This window comes from Echeneis naucrates, chromosome 22 (assembly GCF_900963305.1).
Source record: "Echeneis naucrates chromosome 22, fEcheNa1.1, whole genome shotgun sequence".
NCBI classification, from domain to species: Eukaryota; Metazoa; Chordata; class Actinopteri; order Carangiformes; family Echeneidae; genus Echeneis; species Echeneis naucrates.
The window spans coordinates 19,494,063-19,519,532 of NC_042532.1; the positions used below are offsets into that span (position 1 = coordinate 19,494,063).

A 25,470-nucleotide genomic window follows, 5' to 3' on the forward strand; every position below is an offset into this window, starting at 1 on the left:
CTGACTCAATCACCGGTGCATGTGTGGACCTGGCAGTCCGACTCACTGAGCTGCCGGGGATTAGCAGCAAGGTCATGTGAGTAAACTCAAGGAGAAGTCTCTGGATGAAGTTTAAGACAAGCGCACTGAATTTAATTTCATTTCTGGGGCCCAGCTGTGGCTGTAACATCATTTTCTTCGAACCCTCATGAGGGATGATTTGATTACATTGAAGACGTTGACCTGTTTGTTGTGTTTCTCTCACCTGTAGGAAATGTTGAAGCCCGTCAGGTTGTAGGCAGCATCACTGAAGAAATGCAGCAGAGCGTAGCCGGACTGAGACATCACCTCAGGCACCGTCTCGTTGCCGTAACGCTCAGGAACAATAAGGCCACTGCAACGACAACCGTGAAGGTCAACCTTAAGGTTGGGATGGATGGAACGTAACAGTCTTTGCTTGTTCATGTCACAATTCAGGGGCTCAGTAACTCTAAATTAAGGTTTTTCCCTAATATAATAAAATGATTCTGTGTCAACGGGAAACTTAAACATTAACTCAAATTTTATTTCGGAGAAGTATTGAAATATGATACGAAGCATAGAAACATTTTTACTGTCCTAAGACTTCAGGCTAAGTTACCTGAAAGCAGCGAGAAGCGGAGCGTAAATGGAATCCCCGTCGTACACGTAGAGATGATCCCAGCTGCACTCGGTGGCAAAGTGGTTGAACCGTAATCTGAGAATGGTGTTGGGCCTGGAGAACACGCACAGAGGTTTGATTTCACTTTAACAGTCTTTGTGTTATCACATTATTGACTCATGCCAATTGAGTGTAAATGATGCAGAACTTGTGACACGGATGATTTGAGCAATAGTTGAAACAAACACACATTTTTAGTTTGGACAGCTCTCATCATTCAAATTTATTCTTCAACTTTTGTGGTCAAACATTGAAGCGCTTCTTTAACTGCTGTAACTCAGAGAAAGCAGACAGACACAAACAAGCCCAAAACACACAAACTTTCTTCTCCACTCAATGAACTGTTTCCTTGAAATGAAGAAACATTAGCCCTCCAGGGAGATAACTCCTTTATTTAACATATGAGGGGGCCAGAATCTGATGAACAATATTTCTAAATAAACCGATACACCCTGGTTTCCTTATATAGGTGCTGGAAAGTTAATGTTTCACCAGCTCCAGTGGCAGATTGCAAAACACACTCCGCTCTGTCACTACACTAGCTGAATACATTTGATTTTAAGAGTGTTAAAAATGGACAGTTAAGTAGCTGATGCTGCTTTGTCTGCAGTTAGTTCCCCATTCTGACTCCATTCTGAAAATAAACCAAACTATTATAAACTATTCAAAAATATGTTTACGGTGATTCTTCTGTGTGACGATGAAGTTTTATACCATACAACAGATAGAACAGAATAGATATGCAAAACGTCTTTTTACAGAAAAGGAGCAAATCAAAGTAGGAAAAAATGGCTATCTCCACGTTTAATTAAGATTGCAAACTGAAATTGAAAAGCGGATGACAGAAAGACAAAGGCCCATTTAGTGGCTCCACAATGAGGTCACACACAAGACAGGAAATGTATGAATGGTCACATTTTTCTCCTAAAGTTTTTATTTGATAGTGAAGCAGCCTCAAGGCACAATTAGAGAAAGCACTTGTGACTGGTAATTAATAAGGTCTGGAGTGATTGGAGATAAAGAGACGTCCTATCCAAGATCCCATCAGAGAGTAGCAGTTAGAAACAGTGCATCAAGCATGTAGACATCGCTTTTAAATCCTTTTACTTTTACTGCATATTTGTGGCCACTGCAGAAGGATTCAATACACTGAGCTGCAGGGGAAGCGTTGATTGAAACCATGGCCAGGCCTTATTTTAAAGTATTCCTTTCATTTTTGATGCACCCTGAGACGATGTCACAGCATTAACCTCCTGTAAGACATGCAAATGTGTCATTAGGATGTAATGAAAACACCGGACGGTAGAGCAGCCCGGTGATTAGAGAACGTCCAAGAACAGGAAGGTTAGGAGTTCAAAACCCTGCGCAACAGCTCCACTCATGTCCAATAGGCTGAAAAATGGCTGGCAGTGAAACTGCGTAATCAAACCAGTGCTGCTTTGGAGGAGCCTGAAGACTGAAGACTCAGTCGATACTCTGCTGTGGTTATGCTGACTTACACAATACAGACTAAGTATTGAATTTCTCAAAGTTACTCAGCCATTCATTTTCCTTCATCACTCTTTGGATACTCTATATTCCCACTGCTGGATGGGCCTCAGTATATAATCATCTTTATGGTGCCTATGAAATATTCATTTACAATACTGAGTTGCAGATTCGGCTTTTGCTTTTAGGAATCCTTCCTTCACTGCTTTTTTTTTTTTTTTCTTCTTAATGAAAGAAGCTAATTTAATGAGTGAAATCAATAAGACAGCATCAGTTTCATGTTGTGAGTCTTTGGCCTTTGTTCTGGTTACTGATGAAGTCCACGTGTTTGAGCAGCTCAAAAGGCCCTTTGGAAAAACTGTTTTTATTCTGGCTCACAACATGTGAAGTTTAATCAGTCGGGACAAAGAACGCGCAGGACAACAATGTTTGGCCCCTGTGATGGATTCCCATGGTACTTACTGTCCTTCGATGAGCCATGTGCACTTGGTCTTGTACTTGTAGTTTCCTGGGCCATCAGTCAGATACCCAGAGGGCCCCGTCAGCCTGAGAGAGAGGAGAGAGTCAAGGTTACAAATGAAGATGCTATTTATTAGTGCAAACACGTTGAAACAATGAAAGTGACCTGTTCTCATTACAAGGCTGGATTTAAAACAATAATGATGATCATAATAACAAGTGCAGGAAGTCAAATGGAGATATGTAGAAGCTAAAATTAAAGAAAAGAGCCCAACTCGATTCCACCAGCTTCATTATGTTAATTTAATTCTTTGGTTTATTACCAAATGTCTGCAAAACTACTTTTCTACAACTTCAGTACAACTTTTTGCATTGACATAATCACAGATGAGCCAGTCAGCAGAGACGCTGCAGGTGGACTCTAACTTTTCAGTGCATGTGGCTGAGCGGTTAAGCAGGCGGCCAAAGGACTCGGAATGATTAAAACCCACAGCAAATTATTATCTGGAGTTGACTCCGCGAGCAGCCACAAACACTAGTACAGCGTCCGGACTCTGTTATTGCTGGATCAATTCCAGCCTGATGACACAGCAGCAGAGAGCAGCTGAACCGCACAGGGGACACTTAGATGCAGTCAGAGATTGTGTCATTACTGATGTAGCTCTCAGGGTGCAATGACTCCGCTAACACACCCAGTCCGTGTTGTTCCAAAACAGTCTCTGTGCACCATTTCAGGCCGACAAGGCTGCAGAGGACGAAAGTCTCTGATGAAAATAACCAAAACTGATGCCGTCATTGAGATAGACTGATGAAATCAGTTCTCTCCACCTTATATGGATGCACTGTTTAAGACCGTTTGTTTAAGTCAAGTAGTTGTGGGGTTTTTTTTTTTGTTTTTTGTTTTTTTTTTTTTGGTTTGTTTTTGCAGGGAGATCACCATTGTGCAACATTTTTACTTGCAATAACGGGGCGTAACTTTGTGTTATTAAAAACTTCAGGCTGTTCCCATGGCTGCACAGGCCAACAGCCCCGGCTGTGTGAGGCGGGAGGTTCAAGGTCCAAGGCTGAGGGTGTTGTTAAGGTCATAACAAACTTCACCTGCCAAACACATGACATTATATCGCAACAACGCTCTCAGTGCTATCTCAGCTCAGTAAGTAGTGGATGGAAATTGTTTATCGGCTCCTCCAGTATCTGAAAACACCAACAGCCACACGGAGCCTTTTGCTGGTGCTCGCCACTTGAGTGTTTCGAGAGCAGCAGATACACACAGCTCCTTTCACACGTCAGGTCTCAACGGCGAGTACACTTGTGCTTTAATTACAGATCTCTCAGTGCTAATACAGCCGAAGCCTGCTGGGAGTCTCAGCTCGCAGGCAAACAGAGCTCTCTCAGAGGGCGAGAGGTTCCACGCCCTCCTGAACCATCAATGCCAACAGTCCGTGAAACACAACTCAACTGCTGCATGCTCGCTGCTTTCTTAGTGCAAGGCATACCCTTTTTACTACGGCTGCACAAATATCCCTCAGAAACCTGCAAAACTAATCCAAATTAGGCCTGAAACTATAGATGTTTACTTCAAGAACATTCAAAGGGTAAGTTCACCCAATTCACACGTAAAAACACCTCAGGGACAGCAGATAAATTGGTAACTGGGAGATGTTAAAAAAAACAAAAAAACAAAAATCGTTCTGACTTGCCTCTTTGTATCCAGTTGATGGGCTGTTAAATGGACTATTCTACACACTCATGTAGCTGCGGGTTGTTTTATTTCATAGATATCATTCCCTTCCACTGATATTGATCAAAAAATATCATCTCATAAAGCCGCAACTTTGTGGAAGTTATGTTGGGACAAAAACAGGAAGAAATCTGCAACCGAAAGTAAAACTGTGCTGTGCTTCCTAAAATTAGAGGAAACACCATCAGATTCTGGAAATGATTAGATTATATCCTTCCTTCACATTACATATTCCACTGATCAAATTTAACAATCATTCAGTAATTTAGTTTAGTTCACAGACTAATCCAATTCGGTCAGAGCTCCGGACTAACTTTTCCACTGTTGCTATCGGCAGCCTCAGCTGGTCACCTCACACCAACACATGATCTGCCTTCACTGCCAGCTTTAGTTCCTCTTTCCATTTGTGGACTCGGAGCTTATTGTCATTAAAACAAACTGGAAATAGAACGTATCTGCTGACAGTCACGTGAAATTAAAAAGTTTGGACAATGGCAGCGTCAGCGGCTGCATCTTGCAATAAAATCATTGACTCCAGCAGACCTTTTTGGTGTGTTTGATTCCTGGACAGATGACCACGGTGTTAGTCAGCCCCACTGTCTGATCAACCAGGCGATTAGTGTGGGTGACCCATTTTCTTTGGCCGCGGCCCTCGAGAACGTGACATTTCATCACTTTGACCGTCAGCATTGTAACAAACAACCAGAGCTGGTCGTCAGGTTCTTGCAGCCTCCGGTGAATCTCAGAGTCCTGGTTTTGCTCAGGTGTCTCCTCAGACAGAAGACTTTTGGTCTCTGGTGGTTCTCAGAATCCAGTCTCTGAGGTTTCTCCCCAGATGAGTCTGTGAAACCTGATCCTGAAATTCTGAAGCCTCATAAAGTGTCATTTTGTGGATTGATAGACTCACCTATAGAATTATAGGAACACACACACAAAGTGTTATAGCTGTGAGGACCCTGAACCTCCTAACAGCAGCTCTCTCTTTCCTCTTGTCTCAGTCTGTATTCAGGTTAAACTATTCAGCTTTCATTATGTGGCTCTCATTGTAAAGCACTTTGAGCACAATCCATTTACTCCATCGACTATGAAATTTGGAAACACCTGATTTTGATCTGCCTCATTTGGTCATATCTCCTCTTATGGAGGCATCTGTGTTGTGGTTGTCACATTGGTTTGTTTTCGTCAAACAGTCGGCAGAGAAAGAAAAGCCAAGATGTTTCACAGGATCAACTCCCTGACGTCCTGCGTCCACAGTGTCCCTACAGGTGTTAATCCTGATGTAGAAAGACCACTAATTATCTGTGCTTAATTAAAAACCTCCTTGAATGAAAAGTAAAGTTAGCAGCAGCCTCAGCTTCCATCACGTTGGCTAAACTCTGATGTGAAACTACTACTACCCCCACAAACACTCAAAGAAAGGCCACACATGTAACAACTTTAGTCACAGGCTGGAGCTCTGACTCATCTCTTCAATGACCAAAAGTTGCCGACGGCATTAATAAGTGTCTGCACCAAAATGATAGGCTTGTCATAAGCCCGACAAATCATCTACCAGGACGGAGAGAAGAAATAGAAGATCTTTGAATAGACTGTTTATAAAATGAGTTTTTATACAATGTAGAAGTTGGGTCTATTGACCCATCATGTCCGGATCAGTTATTATACTGCCATTTACAACCATGAGGTAGTAAAAAAAAAAAAAAATCTTATTGCTCCCCTCTGGGCTTTTGTTATGATGAAGGTTTCACTGGGAATTTTAAGGATAACAATCTGTAGCTGGGGCATAATGGGACAAAAATGGCAACTGAACTGAACAAAGTAGTGTGTTAAACAAGACAAAAATATAATTCTGACCAACTGATTATTAGGCAACTAAATTATCAACATAAAAACAGAAATGCCTGTTTTTAACTTGTTTTTATAGCACAGAGAAACACTGTGAAACACAGCTTTCTTTGAAAAGGTCCTATGTTTTAGGTTTTCTTTCCCTGTGAACGGAGGTTCTCATCCTAACCGATTCTGGTGATGATAATAGTCATCTATAAATAATCAGCGCTGCGTCTTCATCCTCAGGCTTAAACTGGGATACAACAGTGACTGACAGCTCTAGACTGGTCAGGAAACTGATGCCTATGTGAATAGGAAAACTTCCACATGGCAGTCGATCTTTAAGAACAAAGTGGGAGTGGATGCAGTTTAGCGATGGAGGTCACACATCTCCTACTACACAGAAGCTGCTTGTACTCCCCCATATTAGATCTGCATCGACACAAGCAGAGTGTCACATTCACAGAGATGTTCAACAGCAGCTCCTTTTCATGCAAACGGTCTCCTTGCAGCAGAGCCAAGTGGTTTGCAAACGGGAAAGTGGTACAGCAGCACAAGAGCAGAGCAAACGCGACACCTCATTCAAAAGGCAACAACGGTGCTGTTCAGCGGCAACGGCTGCAGGGTAAAAGAGCACACTCAAACAGAATGTAAATGCTACAGCGGCAAAAGGGTTTTCCCTCCAGACTGTCTGGGTCGACGTGCAAAGCTGCTGAGATGAGATTTTAAAATCAATTAGGAAATATTCAAGGGGGGAAATTACACTTTTATTGTTGTATCTCCCCGTTCAACTTGGTGGCAGACGGGATTTTGCAAAAGCCAGCGAAAAAGTTCACTTTACGTTGATATCGGAATAATTTACTGGGGGTCCTTTAAAGGTTTACAACATGTTACTCAGTGTAATACATGATATTTGGGATGATGAATACGGCTGTCCTGAGGTGAAGAGCCACCGGATGCTTTAGTCAACAATAAAAAATGCAATCCACTCATGTTAATGCTGCAGCGCAAAAAACATCAGGGAGATATATCGACATTAAATGACATTAAAAGTCAGCGAGCAGTTGCCGCCGTGGAGGAGAGTTGAGGGCCAAACGTTGCTGGCGGACAACAAATAAAAGAGACAACGTAGCCAAGTCACACTCACGACACTAGGAAGCAATCAATAAATATTTCATAAATTATTAGCCGTGGCTATTTTCCAGAAACACTGTTTTATTCCCACATTAGTGCTTTGTGTGTCGTCAGCCTAAAATCCGTCACGTCTCTCCTGAGATACTGTGGACTCCTCTCATCTGCAGAAACGAAATTCTGTCCTTAATATCAAGCGTCACAGACTGTGTCTGCTGTGTTTAGTCACTTCACAAGATTTCTCTGATCACTCAGAGGCCTTTCTGTGCAGCTGTAAGCAAATCCATCTTGCCTCCCTGTACCCGAGGAAAGGCATGGGACAGATTTCTGTGCTGCTGCATCAGTAAGCTGAACAAAAAGGAACAAATCAGCAGCATCGCTTTGGGGACCATTAGTCTCTGCAGAGGGCAGGAGGGCCGGTCGCTCACTGGGGCCTTTAGTAAAGAGAATTCAGCCTTCAAAAAGGTTCCAGACAGTGCCTGAGGATAGTGATGCACTAATATACTGCACAACAGCCCACAACAACAACAGCAGGCGTGACAAAGCAGAGACCTATTAGAGTATAAATACAAAAACCAAGTTAATGTCAGACCTGGAGAAGTGCTTCAGTGTGTGTCTGTGCAGGTGTAGATGATTAAAGTTCAATCTGCACCATTTATGTGCTTCAACAATTTAGTTTTAGGATTTGATTTGATTGTTGTTTTTTCATCACTTATTCATCATTTCCAGTTGCAGTTTCCCCGATGTGACCACCAGCTGCTTCTCACTTCAATATTTACATTTTAACTTAAAAAACAAGCGACCTTGGACTCTGGGACGTTGGAAGATAATCTACAGACTGACTGATGACAATAGCCATTAAATGCAGCAATGAGAAAAGGGATTGAATAAATTACCCATAATACCTTGCCTGTAATATACCACATAAGGTGACAGAGAGTTAATATTAAACCAGTCATGTCTGGCTGTCCACCTCAGTGGATCAGTGTGGGAAAGGTTTACACAGTGCTGATGACGATGGTGCTTATTTCACAGGATCGATCCAAAGCTCGTTCTCAGTCCCTTCGTTAGCACGTTAGATGGACATTACCTGTATTTTGTGTTGACGGAGAATGAGAGTCGGAGCCAGCACGTGAGCGTGCGTGAGAAGCTCACATTGGCTTTAAGGGCCACAGACAAAGCATTTACTCAGCATGTCACTCCGCTGCAAAACAAAACTGGTTCATAGCCCTGATCGTCATAGACAAAAAACTCATCTCTTCAAAATGCTCCATACAAAAAAAAAAAAAATCTGTCACATGTTGGAGGGAATCTGTGCCAATAATCATAAAGCCTGATCACAGTGTGAATGTCAGAATAACCACATACTGTTCAGCCTTATGGAAACTTTAGTAGTTAAACCAAAGAAAAACTTTTCACAAATGCTCTAACTGTCCGTTTGACTGTCGTTTACTTCATGAGCTTCCACGGTATACAGCAGCAGCGTCAGCCTAAATTCCTGCTGAATCCAAACGAAGATAGAGATTCTTTCGAGGTTTGGACAGTTCAATCAAATCTTAACATTGGGATTTGGCCAAGTGCTATTGCCCAATCCCAGGAGTTGCTATTTTTCTGGATAAAGGTAAAATGTGTTGCACAACATTGTTGTGCAATGTTAGTATCTTAAGTGTTGTGTTGTGTTGCTGGAAACGTCCCTACTCACAACTCATGGAGACATAAGGGAAAATGCATATTTGGTACTAGGGCCAAGAAAAGCTGCATCATCATCATTTTATAATAGTTTTTAAGGAAAATAAAGTAAAAGGCCATCGTTCCCAACGAAATCACAATATCTGCCAATATCTGCTTTTTCTTTTGCATCTCATGCAGCCCTAATTCTTTCATTTTCATTTTCATTAGAGGTGTTGTTCCTGAGTTTGTTGCTCTGATCAAAGAAGAACTGCTTCATACTGTTCTGCTGGCCTGGAGGGATTATAGCCAGAACAAAACCAAAAGCAGCCATGAACTTGTGACATTTCCTTCTTCTCCCTCGCCTTGTTTGCTGCCATTTCTCGTCTCTCAGCTCTTTAAGAAAGGCCTCCAGTCAAACGCTGGCAAAATAAAATTGCATTTGAAAATCCAAGCTCTCCTTAGATAAACAAAGCACTAGTCGAATAACTTCTATCAATTATCTCGTCCCTTTGAAGACGTTCACAGTGAGAACTATGGTCGTCTGCAGTAAATTGTCATTTTTCAAGGCCGTAAAACGCAACACAGTCACGCTGTGAATGGAGAAATTTCAAAAATGGATGGCTCTCATCTGCAAATAAAACCAGAGCGATCTGTGTCCAGCCACAGATCGCTCTGGTTGAATGAGCTGAGCCTTTAAAGCGAGGACAATGAGATCTGGTTTTGTGCAAATGAAGTTTTGTCTGGTGTTGTGGGGACGTTAAAACACAGATGTTTCCACTGGGCCACAATTTGAACATTTTAATGTGCAATTTTGGAAACATTCATTACACCCTGAAATTATTTACATAGTTCATGATAAATCTCAAGTTTGTTGCCATAAAGCAACAGGAAAAGTCTGTTTTCGTCTCCGCGCCTCTCTCTCATGTTGGTTTTGGCCCTCGGGGCTATTCGGGACTCCATCTTGGCACGACCCTGCCACAGAAAGCTGCTTTTACCAGCACTCAGCCAGCCTTGTATGGCAGCATTGTCTGTATGCTAAACACGCCTCGGACCACAGCTCTCCCTGGAAAACTATCAGCCCTTTGACCGAGCTAACAAAACAACACAACCCTGAATCTCAGCAAATCTGGGATCACAGAGCGAGAAGGTCGCTGGTCCATTTCATGATAATTAGCCTGACTGGGTGAGGCAGAAACAGCGTTAGTGATGAATGGCGCGCTCGCTGTGTCAGGTAAAGTTGGAGCTGATGAACAGTTGGTGCCCTGCTGTGTTATCTGTGAACTTCTGGGTCAGACTGCAGACAAATTGCACCACAAAGACAGAACCAACTCACTGCACCATTTATCCACACCAGAGCTTTAGATCAGAAACAGACAATTTGATGCAGACTTTAAAAAGAGAAGAGACAAACATGTCAGCCATAAGCATCTTTGATGCAGAGATCCTGATATGCTGCCCTTCAGCTTCCATTCAGCAGTTCAGCTCATCTGCACCAGAAAAACCAGTCAGCTTAACTAATTATTAATGTTTTATTTATCTACAGCCCTGGTTACCTGTTGTGTCTATGATGTAATAGTTAAATAGGAAAAATGACATCAATAGAAGCAATGCATACCCAAGTTTACATTTAAATTCCTGGTTTATTTGACATTCTGCTTTCCTATATTTGATAGAGAACGGGAAGGCAAAATAAACACAACATTCCAGCAAGTAACTTCACATGAACAGCACAGCCAAGAATCAAAGCCCATTTTTATATTTAGTCTGCGGTGATAACAATGCACAACAATGTCGTGACACATTTTTCCTTCGCTAAAAAAACAAAATAAAACAACACTGTATTGAGGCATATTGGAATTTCAATTAGATTTTGATCCAAACACTCACAAAGACTTGAACTTTCAGCTATTTGTAAAAATTTTATTTTAAAATAAACAACCATTTGTGCCAACTTGTGGTTCTGAAGTGAAGTTTTGAATTCTTCCCGAGGTCACTCTGTCATAAACCAAATGCCTTTAATTTTACAGCTGTAAACAAGTAACAGGAAAGAACCTTTGCCTCTGAGATCTTGTGATATAACCATTAAATATCTCAATCACCAATCAGAAAACTGATTATCGATGGCAGCCCCGAGACTTTGACCTTAAACACTGAGCCTCCACATTACCCATGATGCAGCTGGCTCACACCGATGATTCCCTGCAGTGACGGACTTTTGATTTTTCACCACAAACAAGCCGAGTCATTTCATCCACACCTGTCATTCTGAAACATTAGAAGCACAGCAGCCTTTCACCAGTTCAGAAATACGCAGCTATCTCTCTGTGCTAAAGGTACCTGACATCCCTTTTCTTGATCTCCACTGACTTCTAAGGACACACAACTCCGCAGGCCTCCTGCTGAGCCCGCTTTAAAACCTGGCAGGCTGGCAACGAACTGAGACAGCAGATATTGAATTTAAAATAAAACTAAAAAAATAAATGATTTCTAAAGGAACAAAATACCCTGGGTCTTCTAAAAGAAAAGTCAAGGCCTGTCCACTAAGCACGCCCTGATGGACACCTTTTAACTGCACAGACTTGCTCGGTCATCACAAAGCTGGAACGCTAGCAGAACATTACTACATAAAGTCAAATTTAACTTAACCTGGGATTTTGTCTTTCAGTTAAATTCTTAAACAGTGTCATCAGGTAACCCTGGAGAGTGTTCTGCACCAGAAAATAAAAAGACATAAAGACGGGAAAGTTCGAATGCTCTGGCTGACATTTGATACTTTCAATGTCAAACTTTTGTTTAAATTCGAGTTCAGGCGGATGTGGTCAGTCGGGGGGGTGGGGGGCGAGTGGGTGCAAGACGACGTGGTTTTTGTATTTTTTTGTGGGTTTTATCAGGTGATTGCCTTTCTCACATTTTTCTCTGATGTTTCCAGGAGTTAAGCCTCCACTCACCTACATGGCTCAGCTGTAAAAACACACATTGCTTTCACTATGAGCTCACCAGAACTTTTTCCCATACTCTGAGAAAACTGACGGGACCACGACAGTTGGTTTGGACCGTACCTGCATGAACAGCCCCCCAACACACCTTCAGCAGCAACCACCTCATTATTTTGTCTCATCAGAGGGGAAACAGCAGAGTCCCAACCTGGAAAAGGCTTATCAATGCACAGTGGGTTTGAGTTGTTGTACTGATTAGCGATGAATTAATCCTCTAACAGTAAAAAAACAGATCCTGATGATGATTTATGCGTCTTCATGTATAAACATGAGCAGCATACTCAGGTAGCAGCTTTTAGAAGTGATGACTTATCCACTGTTCTGTTTGTGGGTCATTTTTAAATAGATTTAAAGCTGCCGGTCACACAAACACACAGCTGGATCACATCCTCTTGGTGCTTCTCATGTTTCATCATCCAGATATTTATGAGGAGGCACACAGAGGAAAACACACACACTGTGGATAATTATACTGCATAAAGAAACAGGCTGCTGTCTCTAATGATCACATGGTAACACAATAATTACACACACTTCTACATCAGCATCTTTACAAGCATGCATTTGCATCCATGTCCCCGCTGCACGCCGGTAGTGACGGCCCTAACAGTCAACCGGCAGCCGCCTCAGGTGTGCTCTGCCCGGCCCCTCCACACCTGCTACCCGGGCCCGGATCGGCCCGGACCGGCCCAAAGCTGTGAGGCTGTGCTGTGATCACCGTACCTGAATCGTCCTCCGCAGTGCTGGCACTGGTCCCCGACCCAGCCGGGGAAGCACACACAGCTGCCCGTGGCGGCGTTGCACTGACCGTTCATGCACGGTTTGTCGCACTCCTTGGCCTCGGTGAGGCCGGGCAGCCCGGACAGCAGCCCGGACAGCAGCCCGACGACCGACAGCGTGAGCGCGGTGGTCAGCATCAGCAGGCTCCGGCTCTGGCCCCCGGAGCCCGACGGGGAGAAGGCCCGCCGCGTCGCCCCGTACATTCTCCCACAAAAGATGGCTGCTTCTTTTTTCGTTAACGGTCGCTCAGCCGCTCCGGAGAAAGACCAGATGAGCTCCCGGCCGCTGCGGTCCCGTCCGTCGGCCTGAGATCCGCGGTGCCCTGCCCCCCTCCTCCTCCTCCTCCAGCCTCCAGCCTCCGGGGATGCTTCAGGTGTGGTGTCCCGGTCGGGGCTGGTCTTTGCCGGGTCCGGGTTTACGTCTCTCCGGTTCTGATCCTCGGCGCCGCACCGAGCCGCATATTGACACCAGGAAGTGACGTCATGGGAACGGGAATGCGCAAGGCAACGGGAGCCGGGGAGCGTGGCGCGCGAAGCTTTAAACCTTTATTTTGAAACCGTTCGAACCGCCTCCTCCATCCGACCCATCCGGCCCGTTTCAGTTCTGTTTGGACGGTTTCTGCAAATATTTCACTAAATTCACGGACTTCTTACCTTAGTTTCATATTTTAGGCCAAAACCTACGATCGTGATGCAATGAAACTACATCTCCCATGATCCTTTGCCATGACAGGTACTGACATAAAGCTCATGGGAGTGCGAGTTATTGGTTGGAAAGTTCATTGTTGACCGTAAATAAATTGGCTGGCTTTTAAAAATTTTTAGACTTACCAGCTGTACGTTTTTTAAATATAAAAAAAAAGAGAGTTTCGTTGAAGTAAAATAAAAAGTTTTCTGAAGATATAATATATATGATATATATGATATTAAACAACCATCACACACAGTCTTTACTGTGGGATGATTATATTTATCAGTAAGATTTGGATTGGAGTGTTTTGGCTTGTTTATGGTTAGCTTGCAGATTGGTGAGAGTGGGAATTTTGGGAATTTCTACCCAGAGGAGAAATTCCTCTGGGTAGAAATATATATATTTATGTTTATTTATTAACTATATAACTACATTACATTGTAAAGGTGGTATGGTTGTTATGGTCAATATGATTAAATATGTTTGTACTCTTCCTATAAGGCCTTATAATATGTCTGCTTCTACATTCAGTGCTGATCTTAAAGCCTGTTACAGTTAAATATTGTTCTCTCCAGAAACAGTATTATTGGAAGCCATTTTCATATTTATGTAGTGTCAGTGGCTGATATTTAGAATGACATGACTGACTGTTCTGTGTATTTGTGTGTGGCATGTAAAATAAACACTAGACGGAGTGAAAGTGTAATGATGCTGAGGGGATAAATATCCTGACTGACCTGCCCAGCTCTCACCCACAGATGAGACACTAAAGACACAAAACTGTACAAACGGTATAGAACAGTTTATTAAATTTAGACTTGTAAGAAGTCATCATATTCCAACGCGCTCCATTGCATGAAGCGCATTCATAATAACACCAACCCCAAAAGGATTGATCACGGCATCAAAACATAAATAAAGCAAAATAAACATATTTACAATTCACCAAGGACGGAGAATGGGTTTGTGCACAAGAACACAGAACTACATGTCCAGACAGAGGCATCAGAGATCACGAAGAGTGATTTGATTTTTCACTTGAACTATCCTCAGGAACAAAAACCTGAACTGCAGAGCTGGAAGGAAAACAACAAAGCATGAAAAACCTACTGTATAATGGCCTGTTGTGGATTAAGTGACAAGAAAAAAATGTCTCGGAACTCCCAGTAATAATACACTATTGTCAGTAATGCTGTTTTCAGTTTCACTTAATAGATTTAGAAGCTGTTTACTACAGTAGGTGATTGAATTTTGCTTCTTTCCTGTTGCAAAAAGTCTTTATAATCACAAATGACACAGGAATTTAATTAAAGAACAAAAAAGGGAATTCACCCCAAATTCATTCCAGAATTATTTTAAAATATCAAAAGTAAAGTGTATAAAAGGTGTAACATTGCCAACAACACGCACTCTCCTTCATAAACATGTTGAATATGCAGTTTCACATTTTTCCCTCCCTAAACTCTCCTGTTCCCTCGCTTTTCACGGTGGGAGTACAGTGTGTTTGGAAACACAGAAGAAAGAATCGGTAGCGTTACAACAATGAATCATCTTCAGTGGGCTGAGAAGACAGATGAACAAACATCGGTTTGACTTGTATCAGACACAGTCAAAGACTTTACAGTAATCAAAAAACCCCTGAAAAAAAACTTTCCTTATTTAAAATTAAAAAAGAGAAAAAGATCCTTAGAAAAGTACAATCATTGAAAGCACATTACAATTAGCAGTTTGAGTGTGTGTGGTTATTAACAGGTCATGTACTCTCCCAAACTTCTTATGTACATAAAACAATGAGGATCATTATCAGGTCCAGGTCCCCTCAAGCCTGGGGCAGAAGGGGGGGGCACAGCAGTATCACCTTCTTCACTAAATTCTATTTCTCCTGCATTCCTGGGAGAGCTTTAGACCTCAGTACTGAGTGCTTCAGCAGGAACACCAGCTGATGGGGTTGGAGCACAGGAGCACAACATTGCAAAATAATAATAATAATAATAATAATCAGATGTGAGGTGAGACATCAGTTACAGAAAAGTACACTTAACTGACTTTCAAATGGCACTCTGGTCCTGCAGGTTCTCCTCTGGTGCTCAAAGCAGGGTGACCCCCCCTCCCTCCATTTGGTACCCCAGATATGCGAAAACACTGAGAATAATTTCAAACAGCTATAAGAGGTGACCACCATCATCCGTCTGTGGAGGTCACTCCGGAACATTCAGCTATCTGTTAATGGCAGGGATCGTCTCCTCCGTTCCCGCTCACACAGTATATCACACTATCTTACAACTGTCATGAAAAAGCCATTTACAAGCAATGGCGCCTTACAATATGTACAGGATTGATCAAATTTATCTTCTGAATTAACATCGAAAAAGATATAAACAGGTTTGTACAGAGAGAGCAAAGAGGAGGTTTTGGAAAATGATTGAGCACCTCCAGGTTGTTGTGTAAATTTACACACAGAAAAACTGTGTCCAAGTAGTGGCTTTAAGATAACAAACTCACACTCACCCTCCTCTTTCCCATCAGATACACGCAAAAAAGACATGAGCCTGAGGCTCGGCATTCATCCAGAGGGGGCTGCAGGCCCCTCCCTCAAGGCAAATCATTTCTGGACTCATAAACTCTTCTCTACGCAATACATCACCTTCTCTCATTAAAAAAAACAAAACAAAACAAAACAAAACAAAAAAAAAAAAAAACACATAGGAAAAAAGATGGTCTTTTTTTTTTTTTTTTTTTGGTCTCCCAAATCAGGCATATTGGGTGTCAGAACACCAGTTAGTGCTCATACCAGTGATTTATATTAGTCACTAGTAGATAGGATGATCAAGCATCAAAGGCCCCTTTGGAGTGTCCTCTTGGTTTTCATACCTGAGGTGTAGTGTGAGTGAGTGAACACTGGCTGAATGTTGAGAGCAAGCAGCGTGTTGTGACCAGACCAGAATCAAAACATATCTACAAAAGCTCTTCGATCTGTCAATCATCTCAAGAGTATCACGTGATGTTCGCCATGTTAGTGTAGGAGAGTGCCAGTTTTATGAGACGATCACGAGTGAATATTTCAAAATGAATTCGGTACGATGTTCCGTGATGGACTGGCTGCAGTAAACGCTGGTCATCTGGTACTAAGAGCTGTTTAAAATAAACACTAAGACTGACTTGCATGTACCACTTGAACCAAGTCTGGTCGTGAACTTTACAGAACAGCTGTCGCTTTTAAAATATTCTTTATTTTAAATATTCACACCTTTAAGCGTGATTAAAATTTGGGAATTTGGGCAGCAGAACGGTGTATGAATATGTAACGGCATGTGTGTTCTCCAACGATGGTAAGACTTTCACTGCTGCTCCAAAACCACTGAGATAACTTCCCACATTCAGAATACTACTTTTAAACAGATTCTGTCTGAGGCAGTGTGTGATGGCAAGGGGCTGAGGTGTTTCTCTTGGGTGACAGGGGAACAACAGAGTGGGGACAGGGGTTCTACATTGCGTCACAGGCTCTTCAGTTACTGGAGCTCTGGCGTGACGGACGGCCCATGGACGAGGCGCTGTAGGTGCGGGAGCGCTGCCTCACAGCCAGCCGGCAGGGCAGCTCCAGCTCCTGGAAGAGGGGGGTCCCTGTGATCTCAGCTGCTTCAGGACGTTCACTGGGACTCCGTGACAACATGCTGAGCACCATGCTCAGCTGCACACACAAAACAGAATACTGCTGCAGTTAAAATTCATTATTTACAGCAGAACTAGAGCTAATCATAAAAACAAACACATAAATCCACAGATATACACACACACACACACACACAGGACTGCCTAATGTAGAACAGCTGGTAAGGAGGGACACTGGGGTAGCAGGGAGAGAGATCACAGATTATGTGCTGGGATTGTGCTAATCTCATTACAAAGTAAGCAGGTAAACAGGGTAATGTAAACCCCACCCACACCGCAGCAGTGTTCGAACTATTTGAACATATTAATAATTTGATTCTAGTTAAAAATCCATTCTGGTTCTTTAATCGAATGAATCCAAATAAATCAGTCAGTTAAATGATATTATTTAGTTAAATTTGGATGAAAAATAAACAGACTAGGCCTCCTAATTGGATTAGCTCAGTGGGGTTTAACTCACCAGCTGGATTATGTGTATGACTGGACATTTAAATCTGTGACAGACTACAATGTGAGAGTGAACTCTGCCACCTCCGCATGTGTCCCACATTTCCTAGAACTCCTCTCTCCCTGGTGGTGCTGTAGTTTGTGTTTGCAGCCACTAGCTGGCAGCAGCAGGCCACTCACCTCCTGAACGTTGTTTTTGGAGAAGACCTCTGGGAAGCTCAGCTCTCTCACCTTTGTCAGCGTCTGAGGGGGGAAAGAGAAGATGTAAACACCTGTGAGTGGAGCTGTGCTAACGGCTAATCAGACCCTTTGTTAGTAAGACAAAGACATCCTCCTCCATCACAAAAGGGTTGAAGGAAATCTGCTTAAACTGGCAGTGATGATGATTCAAATTGTAATAACCAGTTTTTAGACAATAAAATAATCAAGAGGAAATAAAAAAACAAAACAAAAAAACAACAAAAAAAAAAAACAAACAAACTTGTTCATCTTACAAAAAATAACAAAGCCAAAAATTACAGCTTATCATTTGAATTTGATATTTAGATTTACATTTAGATGATTACTACCCTCTGACTTTAAAATGTCAGGTTGGACAAAACATAAACAAATGAATAATCAGGCCCTTTTTCCTTCATTGACTCTTTGATTTTTCTGTATCTTCAGACTCACTGTGTTAGAAGGAAAACAGTCCAACAGTTCTGCAGTAATACACTGAACTGCACCAAACCTTTTGGCATTTAAATGAAGGATTTAAAAGGAGAATTAGGAGATTATTATGTGGCCGTGTGTTTGCTGACTCACCCTCACTCTCTCCATCTGGGTCCTGAAGGGATACAGCAGCTCAAACAGAATCAGACCCAGAGAGTAGATGTCCACTTTATGTGAGTAAGAGTTTCCAGAAAGCTGCCAGGACAAAAAAGAAAGGCTGGAGCTCAACTTCACCAACTCAGACTGATTTATGATCATATAAAATCTAATATTATTGTAGCCTTCTTTTTTTAAAATCTGTGTTTTATGCTGTCTCACCTGCTCTGGGCTCATGTAGAGCTTGGTGCCGACCTGGCCCGTGTGTCGGGTCAGGAGGGGCGCTGGCGTCAGGGCGCTCGGCTCGTCTTCGTCCTCCTCCTGGTCCATGGCTGTGACCAGGCCGAAGTCGCCCACCTTCACCACGTCGTCCATGGTGAAGAAGATGTTGGAGGGCTGGCGGACAAACGGTTCGATGTTATGCAAGATGTCTCAAACATCAAAAAGGTGAAGGTTTACTGATGCATTCATCTGTTGACTCTGTCCCCTGGTTTTCCACTTTTCAAACATAAAAGAAAATCACCCATGTAGTGATCAAACCAGAACTGAAAAGTGTTTCACAAGTGCTTTTAGAGCAGACCTGGATACAAGTCAGTGGGAACAGCAGGCACTTGTTTGTAGAGCTTTTTGTGTTTCACATCCACCTTTTTAACTTCTCACTTAAATGAAAAAATAAAAAATAAATTCACAAAAAATTTAGCAAAAATCCAGCACTTATAGTTTCAAAGTGCAGCTGTGGAGTCAAAACAGCAGCATCAAGACTGCTCTTCTCTTATTTCACTTTAAACACTTCAGTGGCAGATGCATTACGGTGGACTGTGTGGACGGGTGCATGTTCACCTTGAGGTCCCTGTGCATGAGCCCCTTGCTGTGCAGGAAGTCGACAGCCTCTGCGATCTGGAGGAAGATGTCCAGGCACTGGTTGTGCTCCCTCTGCTCAGGAAGGCAGCGCTGAGCCATCCAGTCCTTCAGGTTCTCCTTCCGACAGAGCTGCATCTGGATGTACAGGTACACCTGGGGATAGGAAAAGAGACAGTTTGACTTCGTATCAATGTGTTTTTGACATATCACTGTCGTCGTTTGAGAAAAGAGGACGGCAGGGAAAATAGCGGCATCTGAAGAATACGCATAACTTAATAATTCAAAACAACACGTGTGCAGCTCTGGCCAGAAGGCAGACATCATTCCTGCTAAAAAGGCTGATATCAGTGTTAAATAATGAACAGTTATGTAGAAATGTCTCCACGTCTGCAGCTGTTACACTGATTGTTGGAAAAAGTTCAACTCTGTGATTCCTTTGATAACAACTGTGTGAATTAATGTTGACTGACCTTGGGAGAAGGTTGTACTCGCTGGGTTGGAGGAGTTGTGGGGAGAGCCAAGCTGAGTGAGGTTGGTCGGGGGGGAAAAGAGGAACAGGTGGGGGCAGGTTCCTGCTGCTTGGTGTGCGAAGAGGATGAGCTGTTCTTCTCCGTCGCCGTGCCGGGACTGGCTGCACCAGAAGCCGAGTCGGTATCCGCCTCGGCGTCTCGGTCACAGCCCGAGTCCTCAAACACGATGTCAAAAGAAGAAGAGGTGCAGTCGCTGGGGCCGCGTGGGGGGCACAGCTCGAAGGAGTTGGGGGTGTCTGAGGCATCAGGGTCCGCCTGGCTGTCCCTCTCGGACATCAGACTGTCGTGGCCCAGGAGCGGGTGGAAGGACAGGTCACTGTCGTCTACGCTGAAACTTACAGATCCACCGGCACTGCTGGACAGCAAGGCTCGTGGATCGGTGGAGGTCTCCAGAACGTCTCCCCCAGGACCAGAGACAGGAGAGACGCTGCTGGACACTGGAACTTTGACTGACAGTGCCTCCATGTGGTCGAGGACGCTCACTGGCCAGTCGGTGGTACTGAGAGAAAATGCAGCATATTTAAAATAATCAATTCCACCCAACTGAGCAAATGTACAATAACAAAAGAAATAGAAGAAAATTGTCAAAAAACAACAGGCTTTGAATCAACTCCTAAAAAAATTCTCAAGGTTAATTATTCATTTTACTGACATTGTAACATGTTTTACTCAGTGAGTGAACTGAGTCAAATCTATGAATAAATGTCAGAAATGTGATTGTTTCATAATTTTATCCCTTTCATTTCACTGCAGGAAAGCTGACGTATTGTGTTTAACCTGCTGAGCAGCTCACCTGGCGTCTTTCAGCCACCTCTTGTCCATCTCCTCCTGCCAGCCCTCCGGGGGGCTCTCCTGCCAGGCGTTGAAATAGCGGATAATTCCAGGGTGTTCCAGCTTGGCCAGGGCCTTCACCTCTCGCATCACCTTCTCCCGAGCGAGCTCCCTGAACGATTGAGAGCGTAAAATACTTTGGCCGTTAGTTGTCAGCACTTTATTTCTTGGGACACACACCTCTATGAAATTCTGAGTAAGATTTATCAAATGCGTGTTTGTTTTTTATTCCTAGTGGCTTGCTCGATCAATTGTGGATGAATTCATGTACAAAAACAAGAATATCAGGATTACACCAACAGAGCGTAATGACATGAGATGAGTCTGGCTCTGATACACCATGGGCTTAACAAGTGCTGGGCATGAAATTCATTAATGAAGCATTGTGTGATGGTCCAGTCAACAACAAGGCCAAAATGAAAATAAACACAGAGCCACTGCAGCTCAACACTGAATTTCCATGCTTGTCAGAACAGACATAAATTTGCATGGCCAGAATTTGTTTCGAAGTGCCCGTTTGTGTTTAGACTACCAAATTGCTGCTTAGATAACATAACAGTTTACAAGTTTTAAAGCAAGCTGAGATAAATGAAGCGGTAATCGCCTTCAGCCAGGAAGTCTGTGATGCGACCAGCGAGAAGCACTACCTGTTGGGCAGACGGATTCTTTTGATGGCATAGTTGCAGTCGTCCACTTTGTTGCGGGCTTCAAACACAACACCGAACCCCCCGCGGCCGAGACACTGCACCGGCTCGAAATCAGTAAAATACCTGGGGAGAAACACTTTGGTTTGTTATTCTGCAAAGAGAATCACACTGTGTTGAGAGGGAGAAAGGAGCTGTGTGACACATGCGTTATTAGGAGCATCCCTGACAATGTCAAAGACCAGGAATCATAATCCGCTGTAGTAGGGGAGGTGTATTAAGAGGTAAAAAGGTGATTATGAGAGCAAAAATTACTACCAGCCAAATCCCTGTCATGGCGGTGGGAGCTGAGTTGGCACGGCAACCATACTAAGGCTAAATATGAGTCATTAATTCACATTAACATTAGCTGTCACGAATCAAACTCAACTTCAAAGTGATCTGCTGAGTAACAGAAGAGACAAACGATTAAATTAAAGATTAAGAATGTGTAAATTCCTCATGGTATTTTCCCTCAGACACAAGAGGACGGCCTCTCACTGCAAACAACTCAACTTCTACTCTGACAAGACTGTCCTACGGAACCAATGAGACAAAATCACCTATTCTGAGTCTTAAAAATACAGAAATTTAAATTCCTTCATGAAATAGAAAACACAAAGACACAAGACGCAAAGTTGATTAGTGAAATTACTAAAAGAGTATTTGCTGATTGTAATTTATAATACTTTCTGTGTGATAAAAACTGATTTTTGGACAGACTTCAGGCTGTCATTGGTTGAAACCTCAGTCTTTGGTTTTTGTTTTGTATCTCAGTTGAAAAACTGAATTAAAAATATTTCTCCTTAGTTTAAAATGAACTTTTTTATCATCTTACAAAGCCACTCAAATTGCTGTCAAGGCTGTGGGTGCTGAGTTGGCAGGAAACCAAGTTAAAGCTGAACATTAATCATTAATTCATATTAATAATGTGCTGTCAGAAAAATTTTCAGCTGTCACTAAAGCAAACTCTACTTCAAAGTTAAAAGACAAATTGTGTCGTGAAGACAGTAAAAGCATTTTCATTTTTTCAAGCCTTTTTTTTTTTTAAGTTAAATCATGGAATTATTTCTTGTACACTTTAATGTTTCTAGTAGACAGAGTGCTTCAATTAACCGCATTTCAATCACACCACACCTGTCAGGAACATCACATCTTTTCCAGTGTGTGTGACTCTAGAAGCCATCATTAGGGAGCGCTTCATTATTCTGAGCTGACTTGAGACAGACAACACAAAACTCTGCCTCCATTCACTGTTTTCTACACCCTGTCAAAGCATCCCTGCTCTGGCCCCTGAGGGGATTGAAGGCGATCTTATTAGGAAATGTGTGGGCACATCCCTCATCTATATCTCCCTCCTAATGATCCTGAGTCATGTCTGCAACAGCTGCTGCAACAGCCACCGGTTTTATTTAAAGAAAGTTCTTCGGCAAAAGCAATTTGCAGGGATTGCAGCAGCTTTAAAGTAAAGGAATGGAGGGGGGGGAGTTGTTTGTCATTTTAGGGTGGATCAAAGAAGAGACGGTGCAGCAATGACACCCGAAGGAAAAGTAGAAGCAGCAGCAAATCAGATCCCTGTTTAGGATCTGAATGTGTAAACATGTAGCGTTTATTCATCAGACTACACAGGGTGAGTGCAGACCAAACATTATATCCACTGATCATAATCTGGCTGTCCAAAATAAGAGAAGAACTTCGGACAATGTGCTGACGGAGATGTAAAGTGACACTACGACCCTGTGGCAGATGCTTCTGGGCGGGGTGGGGTCTGTGGGTGACAAGGTCATTTTCATTTGATGGAACAGCTGAGTTATCCAATCATGCACTACCGTGGCTCCTATCTCCAGTCTCTTGTCTTGTCCTATCAAGGCAGACTGGAAGACCAGTGGTCACCATGGTAACAGTGCTGAATCTGTAGCTACACCTTAAAAGAGTGAGACTCCTGTTGGATTGTGAGCGAGCGTGAGGATAAGGGTTGGTGTTATGACAACTTCCACTGAGTCATGACAAAATAATTTCACATGAAGCATGTTCTGCCTCAGTGTCACAGCGTGTTGATGATGTACCTGGACACATATTCGCAGGAACGGGTCTCCGTGGCAACCGGTTCTTTGGATTCAACAACCTCAAGGTCAAACTTGCTGTCTGTCTGGCACTGTGTCTCCGACTCTTTCCGTTGCTTGGAGGGACAGAGGGAGGAGAGCAAAGACACTTTGAGGAAATTATACATGAAACTGAGAAGAAAAACAAGCTTAACCTTTTTGTCTGAGACACACATGAACAAGGTCACTCATAGGAAACAGACAAAGGGTAGAACAGGGTAGTACAACCTATCAGACTAGACATTCCAATGAAAATAAAGTTGAGTTTATTAAATAAACTTCAAAAGAAGAATCAACTATTTTGTGTCATTCTTTGAAATATGATTTAAAAGGGCTCTCACTCTAATGAACTTTTTTTCTTGTGCACTCAAATTAAACCCAAGAATGTTAAAATTACTAACAATTAAACTATTTTGAATAGTAATCATGCCTCATATTTCTTTCTTTCTTTCTTTTCAAAATAAAATGAAGGTACCAATCATACGGTGTGTGTTTATCTCTCTATTGTAATGTCATGGTCAGTAAAGTTGTGATGCTACAGGTTGTCTCTGGTCTTACCCTCACATAGGCGACAGGGGCTGGGGGGTGGAAGAACTTGCGGACGATGTAAGTGGTTGCAGCGATGCAGAAGATGATGGTGCCGAGGATCTCCTTCCACCAGGGCAGCAGCAGGACGGGGTCTTTCCTCCTGCGGCTGTCTGGCCCCACCGCATTTCCCTTTATCAGGCTGGTGGTGCTGTCACGTTTCTCCCGGTAACGCTTGCTGTATGGGAAGAAGTAGCCATTGTCTACAACAACGAAACAAACATATCAGTCAGTAGAGTTTCCCTCTCACTTGTTCATTTATTTTTTACAGCCCAGATCCAGAACAAGCTTCCTACCATATGGGTACTGAAGGATGGACAGGGCTCCATTACTGTACTCATCATGAGAGAACTTGTCATTATTCAGACATTTGTCCAATTCATCAGAACCGACCAGAGCTGGTGTCCGAGACGGGGAATCTGTGTCAAGAGCACAATGAGTAAGTTCTTTGATCTCAGCCAAAAGACAGATGAATGTGGAATAACAATTTCAGAGCAGCCATAAATTCCGGGGGAATATAGAGGAATCAGGGAGACGGGTCCGGATGAGACACTCTGGCCCTTCGGTGATTAGACACAGCACCTAATCACTGAGGTTTGGTGGACTTACGGATTAGAGGCTTCCATTTCACAGTCGGCAGTGGAATGATATTCTTCTCTGATCCAATAGCTTTGGATGGGAACTTCTCAGCAATCCTCACTGAGGACTGGAGGTAGAGCTGTCCCTGGAACATCCCTGAGAAAATAAGAGCACAACATTTAATGGTACACCAAATACAGCTGTAGAAAGTCTGTCGGGAAAATGGTCACAGTGGGATGATGACCGACAAACTTTCAGTGTTTGTAAAATCACCTAAGTACACGCTAGACTCTGCAGCTGATCTGGCCTTTTCCGGATCATCATCATCATCCTCTTCATCCATTTCCGACTGGTTGCTGTAGGCAGTGTCATCAAACAGGCTGATTGGGGTGACTTTACCACCTCCCACCAGCCAGGCTGAGGCTATGGGCGTGCAGAACTACAAAACACAGGAGACACAGAAAGAGTTTGTGAATATCTTTGCTCTCCAGAAAGAGGGCTGTGAAGTTCAAGCAAAAAGTAATTCTCACCTGACGCTCCCAGACCAGCTGTCCCTCAGGCTTGGTGCTGAAGGCCATGACCTTCCAGTCCGGAACTGACACCTTGATGACGACGTCCAGATTCTGGCTCTGATTTGGCTGGCTCTCATCCTGCTCCCTCTCTTTGGGCTCCTCAATGATGACCCGCTGGCCCTCCCTCCGTGGATCACTGTTTGCCACTTCTCCCTCCAGGAAGTTCATTCCAGGCTCCACATCGGGAACAAGCTTCAGCTCAAAGTTTCCAACGCTGAAGTTCCATCTTGTAACAAAGAGACAACACACTCATGAGCAAACCACTTCAGCTGTAGCTTTCTAACTCATTAAAAAAATTAAGAGCATATTTATTACTGCGTGCATTTAAACTACTGTGACTCC

General features: G+C 43.0%; 2 protein-coding genes across 4 annotated transcripts in view; both read right to left on the reverse strand.

The window, feature by feature from the left end:
• atrn (attractin) overlaps positions 1–13,200 on the reverse strand; it is a 103,747-nt gene extending 90,547 nt beyond the window's left edge. For all 3 annotated transcript variants that reach the window (XM_029493620.1, XM_029493622.1, XM_029493621.1), the window contains exons 1-4: positions 12,716–13,200; positions 2,630–2,713; positions 620–733; positions 245–373 (exon numbers count right to left, since the gene is read on the reverse strand). In XM_029493620.1, coding sequence (XP_029349480.1) covers positions 245–373; positions 620–733; positions 2,630–2,713; positions 12,716–12,975 — 587 coding nt within the window. In that variant the 5' untranslated portion in view covers positions 12,976–13,200. The remainder of the gene's footprint in view (positions 1–244; positions 374–619; positions 734–2,629; positions 2,714–12,715) is intronic.
• Positions 13,201–14,249: 1,049 nt separating this feature from the next.
• eif2ak3 (eukaryotic translation initiation factor 2-alpha kinase 3) overlaps positions 14,250–25,470 on the reverse strand; it is a 28,955-nt gene continuing 17,734 nt past the window's right edge. Inside the window, exons 5-18 of the mRNA XM_029493921.1 lie at positions 25,087–25,354; positions 24,830–24,995; positions 24,587–24,712; positions 24,274–24,396; positions 23,951–24,180; positions 23,357–23,469; positions 21,255–21,377; positions 20,570–20,719; positions 19,717–20,275; positions 19,226–19,399; positions 18,608–18,781; positions 18,383–18,484; positions 17,759–17,821; positions 14,250–17,150 (exon numbers count right to left, since the gene is read on the reverse strand). Coding sequence (XP_029349781.1) covers positions 16,968–17,150; positions 17,759–17,821; positions 18,383–18,484; positions 18,608–18,781; positions 19,226–19,399; positions 19,717–20,275; positions 20,570–20,719; positions 21,255–21,377; positions 23,357–23,469; positions 23,951–24,180; positions 24,274–24,396; positions 24,587–24,712; positions 24,830–24,995; positions 25,087–25,354 — 2,554 coding nt within the window. The 3' untranslated portion in view covers positions 14,250–16,967. The remainder of the gene's footprint in view (positions 17,151–17,758; positions 17,822–18,382; positions 18,485–18,607; positions 18,782–19,225; positions 19,400–19,716; positions 20,276–20,569; positions 20,720–21,254; positions 21,378–23,356; positions 23,470–23,950; positions 24,181–24,273; positions 24,397–24,586; positions 24,713–24,829; positions 24,996–25,086; positions 25,355–25,470) is intronic.